General features: G+C 40.7%; 1 protein-coding gene across 1 annotated transcript in view; it reads right to left on the bottom strand.

Annotated features, from left to right (window-relative positions):
• Positions 1-1,442: 1,442 nt before the first annotated feature.
• IKZF2 (IKAROS family zinc finger 2) overlaps positions 1,443-10,273 on the bottom strand; it is a 112,387-nt gene continuing 103,556 nt past the window's right edge. The window contains exons 7-8 of the mRNA XM_026089074.1: positions 9,071-9,214; positions 1,443-3,030 (exon numbers count right to left, since the gene is read on the bottom strand). Of these exons, the coding sequence (XP_025944859.1) occupies positions 2,306-3,030; positions 9,071-9,214 (869 nt within the window). The 3' untranslated portion in view covers positions 1,443-2,305. The remainder of the gene's footprint in view (positions 3,031-9,070; positions 9,215-10,273) is intronic.

Here is a 10,273-nt window from a genome sequence, read left to right as displayed (position 1 = left end):
TGTTGGGAATAGGTCTTTAAATCTGTCTCTCCAAGGCCCATATATTCCCAGCCTTGATAGCTCTTAGATTACACAAGATGACATTTCTCTCCATATTGTATTATAATTAATAGGCTACTGCAAGACTTTACCAGCTCCTACTTAATAGCATTTCAGTGCTGGGAAGCAGTCATCAGGTAATCTGGCCATGATCTACTGTATCCTTTCTAAACACAGGTTCTAGCTGCCAAGAACGTCACCATAAAAAGATTTCAATCAATACCACTCAGCTCCTACTTTCAAACGCTCCAGGTCTAGGAAGAGAAGAAGAAAAAAACAGTACCCTCAAAACGAACAGCAAACTGGCATGTGCATAGAGTACGCAGATTGAAGGGAGCAGATGGGAATTCATTATGGCCTGATCTTCCTCTCTTTTTTACACTTCTGTAACTTTATACTTTTGAAAAGGTCTCACCAAGCAGAGGGAGACTGCTCGCATGGAAGGGGTTAAAGCCACATGCAGATCTTTCCATTCTTAAGCTGTGTTCTTGTTGCCAAACAAAATTCAATAGTGATTCGTACAAACAGTTGGATTTCAGTGGCAATCTGTCACATAGGTTTAAGCTCAGTTTTTAGTGATGCAACCTGCAACCTGCTGACTGGTTGCTGGATTTGTTATTTATTGGGAGAGAAAGAAAGGAAGCAAAACAGATTTTTTTTTTCTTGTCCAGTCTGTAGTTCAAGAAACTGCTCTGGAATTTGTTTTTTTGTTTGTTTGTTTTCCCTACAGTGAAATTAATAAATGATGAATAAAAATGATATCTATAAATCCAAATTAAAGCACAGCATCTGTATCTCATATATCACTTTCTAAAGAAGTTGGGGAGATTGTACGCAATCTGTTTGTTTGAAGGGCTTGCATGCTCTCCAAGAGCAAAGGATATCCAGCACAATCCATACTTCCATCCCTAAATTAAAGCAGAATTGATGATTTAAAAACCAAAGGAAATCACTGGATCAGCAAATTAGCAAACAAAATGTTAACGTGAGAAAAAAAGATCAAGGCTCGGATCCTGATGTAGCTGAAGCAGTTGGAATAGTTCCATTAAACTCAATGGAGCTAAGAGGATTAACGCTGGCCGACGATCTGGCTCCTAGTGTTTTCCCAGCTGCAAATCTTAGTTTAGGCTGCTGCCAAGAGGTTAACACTGTGATAATAGAACGAGAAAGTATTTATATAGGTATATATAGGTATATAATTATATTTAAAGAACACTTTGCTACTAGTACTTTTGTCATTTTAAAATCTGCAATTTTAAAACAAATTATTTTAGAAGAGCAGCAGAACCTCTTGAGTAAACTACAGACTCTCTCACCCACTCGTAGGCCACTTACTGTCCTAGGAGCAAGGTTAAAACGTTATTTGTAAATGCTATTTCTTAAAACATAGGGTGCAACTAAATAAGTAAGGCTCCCAAGGGTCTCTAAGAAGCCAGTGAGTCAACACACAGGCATGGAGTAACAGCAAATCAACAGTTCCAAAAAAGGTGCTTCATAAGTTAAGGAAAATAAAAATACAAAGCCTCAAACTCACCACAGAAGGCTCTCAGACTTATGAAACTAAGCTGCTGTTATGTGGTACAGTGTTAGACATACATTTTTGTACATTCTCAAGGGGCAATACACACTGAACCCCGGAAAACAGCTCACCCTAGAAAGTCGTTTTGAAAGGAATATTGACTTTGATTCGTGCTCCTAAATCCCTAGCATAAAACATTTTTGCTTTAAAAATAATTGTTCATTCTGTAGAATAAAGTCCCCCCCACTCTTCTCCAACCACCAAAACCCCACACTGTATCTACACATTGGAAAAAGGCTCTCCTCTGAAATGTTTCTACCTATTCGTCTGAAATTATAAAGGAGTGGCATCTCATCACGACTTGAAAGCACCTAGCAGAGTTGAGCAATATCCCAAAATAGGACATGATACACAGCTAATTGTGACAGAAACGGACTGCCTTTCAATTCCCACAAAAAGCAAGTCAGGTCACTCAACAAAAAGTGACAGCAACAACAACAGAAAACCCCTCTTTTATCCCTTCCCTTCCTTCTTTCCATTCTTAAGCTGGGCAGAGCAACTGAGGTTGGGTCCACAAAAATAAGGTTAATAATAATAATTACAAATAATAAACAACAGCAACAACAACAACAGCAACAACAACAAAATAGGTGTATCAATGTCTGAGGAAAAGTGGGATTGTAAGTGCAGTATTTCTTCATGTGCAGTTTTTTCTACTTCATAAGAGTCCCCTTTGGATGAGAAGGCCTAATGGAATGTGTGCTCCCCTCGGACAATGTGCGATGAGAACTCATAGCGGTCCTGGCTTCGGTAGCCACAGATGTTGCACTCTAGCGGGTCCCGGTAGCCATGGCAGCCCATGTGGATGGTGTACATGACATGGTCTAGGAAAAGAACGCGACAGTGCTCACACTTGAAAGCCCTAATCTGCTCCCCTTCTCCATTGATGACCTTGTAGATTTCCTTTAAAGAGCCCTTAGAAGCTTTTGTGGCATCCAAAGCCTTGGCGTCCTCCTTCATATAAGCCGGGCTTGGCTTTCTCTTGGGATTTAAGGCAGAGTTTCCTTGGTAGGACTGGCGGTCTTCGTGGCTGCTTTCTGAGTCAGTAGAATCCAGGCAGCTATTGCTGGGGGAGCCCTCTCTATCCTGGGTTCGACTCTTTGGTCTGATGAGGGAGATAGGGCCATCCATGTTGTTCTCGTGACTGTCAGCCGTTTCCCTGCTAATKGGCCTTTCTATCCTGTTAGGATGATAGACCTGAGCATAAGCTGAGCTGATGACCGGGGCCACCTCTGCAATTGTGCTTGGTGTGTGCTGCATCAGGGGGTGAAGTGCCTCAGCTCCAAGGTAGGTGATTGCATTGTTGATGGCTTGGTCCATCATGTGAGACTGCATCAGCTCAGCCTCCTTCTCATAGGTTAAGTTCATATCAAAGTGAATGTCTGGATAGCCAAATCTCATGAGCTTTTCACCTAAGGGACAAGAGCAAATGAATGAGAAAAATCAGTATTATCACTCCAAGGTTTCACTGTAAAGGGGTAGGGTGGGGAGCGCAGAAACCCCCCAACTTGGAGTGAAATTCATTCCAGAGTCCAAAGTTACCCTCCTTTTATTTATTCACTGACCTCCTATGAAGTTCCTGTCCTGAAATGGGCAAAATGGCAACCTCACTAAAAGCTCTTTTTATTCCAGGTAAAGCATGCAGCTGCACTGAACTCCAGAACAACTCCAAACCTTCCAGTGCCTGATTACTGCCCATGCCTCAAGTGAGGACATATATGTCAACTGGTAGAAAACAGGATTGTACCACTGAGGTCAACGAAGCTCTGTCATTTTGCACCACTGGACATACTCTTCTGAAACTAAAGGAGGTGGCACTGCACGTGCTCCCCAAGGTGGCTTCATACCTTACAAGAGGTCTGTGTACTGAGAAATCTAAGCAAAGGTTATACAGGGCCCATAAGACAAGGAGCTAGCACATCTTTAGTGCCATGAGGTAGAGATCCTTCAGCCAGCACAAGAAACAAAGTGGTTATATGCGTCCACAGACTGAAGCAAGCAACATCAGCACTGTAAGGCTGATCTCGATATCTTGCATTTAGGCTCAAACTGAATTTTTGTATTTCACCCCTCAAAAAAACCTTTACCCCAACTACTTGGAGTAAAAAACAAACAAACAAACAACCCCAAAACAAAAAACACCCCTCAAAACTTCCAATGCCTCTTTAGGCATGAAAACAGAATAGGGAAGCCACATGTATAGCTTAGTTTAATTTGGTGCAAGGCAAAAGCAACTTCCTTGAACTTAGGGTAAGTAAACATACAATGATGAGGAAGCTGGCTGATTCATCACTATGTGAATCCAAATTCACACCATCGTAAGCTTTTAAAATCAATGGCATTACAGATATGCAAAACCAGAACCACACACTGGTAAATTATGCTAGTCACTGGGCACGTTGAGTATCACAGATCTCCTCTGAAGTTAACGAAGTTACAGCTACTTACATCAGGGCTCAGCTTAGCGGCACTGCTTTCCCAGTGGTGGCTTTAGGGTGTCAGTACAAGGAAAGTTCATACAATAACTCTTCTTTTTAAATAGAAAAGCTTATGCATATACAACTATATGGGTAAGATAAAAGATATACATGTTCACATGTGTATATACACACAAATATCAGTTAACTATAATTCTTTTGAAGCAGACTTTACAAAATCTGATAAATAACTTTGGTTGGGTTTCATTGTCTTTGTTACTTTTCGCTGCCTCACTATGTAAAACTTTTCTTCAGTACCGTAAGTTAATCAATTCAGGAAGTCACTACATAAAATTGGTTTGGCTATCCAGTAACTTAAAAATCTTCTATTACCTTTTGCCAACATTGCTTGGAACGAAATGCGTATAAACCAACATAAGAAAGAAACAGAACTGTAATCCCAAATCTCTTCCAAATAGCATTAGTACATTTCAACATAGCTATCATTCAGCATTTTATTTTTGACTAAAATAATTCATTCCACTTACTGTGGCTTATCATAATGTGATGCATAAAGAGAGAAATAATTTTACATTACGCATGGAACAATCAGGTTATCCTTGGAGATCATGCATCACTCTGGCTTAGGAACTTAGCCCTGATTAGCAAGGTAATTAAATGCAAGTCTAAAGTGAAGCACGTGAATATTCCTACTCACTTCAGCAGTACTGCTCCTGTGCTTCTGATTAGACATCGTGTTTATGTACCTCACTACATTTCCCTACGGCCAGCTGTGTTACGCGTACAGCTCACCAAAAGAACACCTAACATGGAAAAGAAAACTGTTCCTTTGCTACACATTCGGAGAAAAATAGGGAAGGAAGAAGACAACAAAACTCCAGTGATGGTCTTTGTAATCTAACACAACTTCAGGATGGTTCTCGCCATCGGACATTCTCTTTCCAGTGCTCCTGCTAGGCCAGCTTCAGGCTGGCAGTCTCACCACCTGCGATGGCTCCCCTGCTCCTGCCAGGATGGACGACTCTGAAACAGCCAGTGGGTCCATCCTCACCTGAAACCAAGCAGCGACTTCGCAGTTGGGGCCAGAGTGTGACTGGAGAAGAGCTCCAGGAGGCAACTGGTGTCTTTGGAACGGCGGGAGAAAGAAACAAAAGTGTCCCTGTCACCTACTCTGGCCATGCACATAGTTCCTGTGTTTGAATAAGGAGCTAGATCTGCCGAAAGGGAGCCCAATCGAGTCTTCAGATGTACTGTCAGTCCCTCGCAGGCTAGACAGGTCAATCAGTAATACCTATCCTCTGTGGAAAACTTGGATGAACAATGCAGGCCTTATTTTGATTCCTTTTATCTTCCACATTTAGTGACTCCACCAGAGAGTAGAGTACAGCAAACAGTAAATTGCCAGTGACCTGAATTATTCATTCCTTTAATTATGAACCAGCTTCAAAGATGCTGGAGCCTTAAAAATGAAGTGTGACATACAAAAGTAAAATAAATGATAACATGGCGTGTGGGGTTGCGTAAATCACAGAGCTCAGAAGAAACATTAACAAACCAATCCAGCCTGGCTTGACATGTTTTTCAATTTTAAATAACTCCTCTTTAGCCAAATGTGTAACTATAAGTAAATATTTCACACTCATCTACTCAAGTTTATTCTCAGTTCCATTTATCCTTGCCATATATTAATGAAGTGGAAGAAGCAGCACTCCCCTACCATGGTCAGCTTATCATACGGCATTCCATAAAAACAAAAAAACCCTCAAATAGGTATTTGCAGCTGGATCAAAGAACACAGGCAGTGCTGTCCTGTGATACCTGTAGTCCAGCTTGTCAAGTATCTACAGCAACTGGAATGCCAGACACTTCAGAGAAAGATGCAGGCAACCTTACAGAATGCAGTTACAGAATTTACCACTGGCTGAATTTTATTCTTGACCCCCATTAACTAGAAGTTGACTGTACCTTTGTAACAGGATGATTTTCATCTGTTCTGAGATGCCTGTATAATTTTAATTCTTACTATAACAACCGTRGTCTTATCGTAAGCCACATAAATGTCTTCCTTTGAATCCTGCCAAGTTCTTAACCTCAGTGACACTCTGTGACAGTGAGTACCACATTCAAACTGAAAATATGTGAATTTACATCATGTGATCAGCGTGAAGCTGGTTGCTTCACTAATGTCTGCTTCTTTCTTTACTGAAAGAGGCAAAAAGAAGTGTTCATTCCTGTGTATCATAAGTTATATTTTCTGCCTCCAGTATTTCAACAGGCTTGGTAAGACTAGTACCTCAACAACAGATATAACCAAGCTCTCTTTCACTCAAAAATTTACTCTATCTGCTGTATGCTAGTTCCCTTCCTTCTGAAATTTCAGCCAGAGTAAAGACTGTGGTCCATAACAAAGGTCCCTTGGAGATCGCTGATCAGAAAGAGCAGTAAAGCATTGATAGATGTAGCATGCAAAGATTTGAGCTGATGCTTACATGACCTTCTCATAAATACCATTAAGTTGTTCTGGATAGGTGCCATGCTTGCAGTATGCACAAGAAATTTTCCTGCAAGCAAGAGAACCATTACAAGTTCTTCCTGATAGAGTTGAACACTATTTCATCAGGGAGAAAACGGGAAGAAAAGTGAGGTCATGGTGAAAAAAGAAAGGCACCAAAGGAGAGACATTGCTGTCTTTCAGCTCATACATTGTGATGCCAGGAAAGAGTAGAAGAGGCAGAATAATAAGATACAGTAAATAAGACAGACACTCCTTTTTTCCCCTACAAGTGGATCTGGATAAGAAGCTACACGTCACATGAAAACCTAAATTCCTAACCTCAGAAAAAAGGCATAGTCAAAATGATCTGCTGTTTCTACAGAAGAAGCAGCTTCATCTTACAGTGAAGTATACCCTATTGAAGAGAATAATAATCTCCTACAGCATATTTCATGCAAGGATTTCAGATCAGTAAGTTCACCTTTAAAGACAGTAACAACATATGGTCAATCACATGGGAGTGAACAAGTAAAATAACCTTCCTGGTCTAAAAGAAAATCCGTCATCCGCTGTTTCCAAAAATTAAATCAATTTAACCCATCTAGAAATGCATCTGCCTCAGTTGTGAGGTATGCTTATAATGGATAAACAATACTGCTTATGAGAGCAGGCTTGGGTGCTCCAGAACTTAAGGGGGAAGGGAGAGAGGTCTCTAGCCCTCACAGATAAAGTCTCCAGCCCCTACAAAGAAAACCTTTAAGAGGTATTGCAGAAAAAATTTACGCACATAAGAATCTGTGGACAACTTGAGGGAAAAAAAAAAGAAAAAAAAGAAAGAAAAGGCAAGAGGTGTGGACTGCTCTTCTTCCTTTCAAGGCTGTAAGGGTTCTGAGGTCTAAGGACACCAATTTAAATGCCAGCACGGCTAACCATTTCACTGTTGATCAAAACCTGCAAGGAAGTACAGCACTTGCTGAGACAGTACTGGAGAAGTCTATTATGAGGGGGCCGTGTTTATGATCCTGTATAGTTGGATTTGGCTTGTCAGTAGAGGGTTCAGCTCCCTTTTACACCCTCTCCAAAAGCCTTTAACTGTTTGTCATGGCAGTAAATGAAACCAGAGCACACTTTCTCTAGTTCTCATCAGCTATACAATAATGCCTTTCAGATAATTCTTAAAGACAACAGAATAAAAATTAAGCTTTTATCTCAGAAGGCCTAATGACAACAGAAAATACTACTGCTTTCTCACCTTCTTGGCGTGGGTTGGATTGCTCCTGACCTAACCTTGGCTTAAAAGGAGGCAGGAAAGAAAGGACATCAAAGAAGAAAAAAATGTTGACCAGCGCATGGAAGAAGCCCAGCAGTGGTATTTGGGAACAGTCAGAGGACTGGGAACAGTCAGGTCCATGTGTCAGTGTCCCCCAGGTGAGATGCAGCATGCTGCTAGTCTAGTACAATTCAAAACCATGTGAGTTAGTTTAAAACCACCTTCAGCAGTGATTTAACTAATTCACCTGAATCTGTATTTAGCTGAGGGGCAATGCTTTTCAAAATGACTGTCTTCATTGCTTGCAATCCTCTAACCTCTCTAAGAGTGTCCTCAGAGTAGACAGGATGAGAATATAACAGCCTTAAAATCTGTACCACTGTCCTCCCAGACAGCGAGTGTGAAAAACAGACATTACATGACTTCAGAGTCTAGCAGCATACACTTACCCCAAATAATTCTCTGCCCCAGCTCCCCTCCTAAATTTCACATGGCCTCTATATCAGTGTGAAGAACAGTTTTAAGCTACAGCTCAGCACAAGTAAAACTCCCCATACCGTCTCATGTTGCAAGCTGAACAATTCTAAGATGTCTAGACACAAAGCAAAACACAAATTCTGGGCCCAAGATCCTGAAACTGGTAATCAAAAATGGTCCAGTGCTGTTTTATATTCATGAATTAAGAAGTTTAGCTTGTGCAGAACACTGCACTTGGAGCAAGCACTCCTTTCAATAGGAGCTATATGATTTTACTTCCACATGCCAATATTATCAGACCAGTTGTTGCCAACTCTCAAGATTTTAATACAAGTTGCAAGTCTTGAGATACCTCTTGCTGTTTTCTTTAAACACACACACATGTTGAATCAGACAATTATATGAGTCTTGTTTTTTATCTGCTGGGATGAGAGTTTTTATTTGCTGGGTGAGGAGAGGGAAAGATGACAAGTTAGCCTCTAAGGCCAGAAGGATGTTAAAAAATATGACTCTAAGGCACAATAAAAAGTTCCAGATTTTTTAAGCCATTTTCATGATTAGGAGGTCCTCACTTTTGAATGTATATGGTTGGCAAAACTGTAATTATTTTCAGGATTTTTTTGCTGTGATTTAACCATCTCAGTTACTTTCCCTCCCCATCACAACCAAATTCTCAGAATGACACTTTTCCCCTGGTCTTTTGTTATTATTCCCAAATTACAAGTAACCTACACCTAATACTACTAAGAATAAAATGCGTATCTCAAGCTTACCCACAAACTTCTGCGGGGTGGAACTTTTACGCTTTCCCATGTTGCTTGTCAGCTTCTCTATAACAGCAGGTCTCTCAAAAGGCACCAGAGGAATATTGTTGTCCATCACAGGCTCTTGTTCCTTACAATCTTCCATAGGAGGTACTACATAAAACCAAAAAATTGTATCAGACAAGTTTGGTCTACACAGATGATGCAAATCATTTGAGGCCTGTTGACTGTCATTAACAAGTGCGATGCAAAATAAAGCAAGGTGCGTGAACACAATAGGCAATGAAGTAACATTCACCTTTGAGCAATTAGAGCCACATCTTCAAAATGCATCACTTTGGGACCATTTCAGTTTGCAGAAGCCAAACTTTAAGCATTTATTAAAGGATTTGTTTTGTTCTGAATATACAAAATCCCCAGTCAGAGGGAGAGAGATGTGGGTACATGGCACTTTCCAAAAACCACTCTGTAGAGCCCATTTTCTATTGTTCTCTCCTCAATATGGTCACCTGTTGGCAGTGTAACTTCACGGTTATCATTCTTCATGTATTCACATAACTTCGTACTTAGAGTCAGTGGTACCATGCTGAGGATAAGACCAAGAGTCTGAATCTTTCCCAATGCATTTCAAACGTGAACTAAGTAGCTCTTCCAACTGCCTTGTAACAATGAATTTAATGCATGGTCTAATTGCCCCTCATTCATCTTTAGCAAGTAGCAAGAGAAACCTGAGAGGGATCAGCCACTTGTGTCTGCGCACTAATGGGATGCTAGAGATGTTAAAAATTACTTGGTAGGAAGAATGGGTAGCAGAGAAATAGAAACTAGGATGATCTGGCAAAGAGCTGCTATAATTTGTAAACTGCGGGAGTCCCATTACATTCTGCTTATTAGGTAAATCTTCCAGTGAAGTCACAGGTAGTATAGCAGAGGTAGGAGAGAAGGACTGAAACCCACATCTCCTGCTAGTCATCCCCTGATCTCTCACCATAGGAGCTTCATGGAATTTCTCATCACAGATATCTTCTCCTAAGACYGTGTTGTAAGTGAGCACCAGCAGCCCATGTTCCTCCCATGTAACCTCACTACCTACAAGGCCCTAATATGGAATAATCACTTCCCAGTTCTTAAACATGCAGCTGTTTGCTAGCACATAATATACGAAAAATGAGGTGATAAAAGCCTTGTCTTTGTGCTCTTTCTAGTAAGGAA

This window comes from Apteryx rowi, unplaced genomic scaffold (assembly GCF_003343035.1).
Source record: "Apteryx rowi isolate R43461 unplaced genomic scaffold, aptRow1 scaffold_12, whole genome shotgun sequence".
Classification (NCBI taxonomy): Eukaryota; Metazoa; Chordata; class Aves; order Apterygiformes; family Apterygidae; genus Apteryx; species Apteryx rowi.
This window is presented reverse-complemented; position numbering and strand designations above follow the sequence as displayed.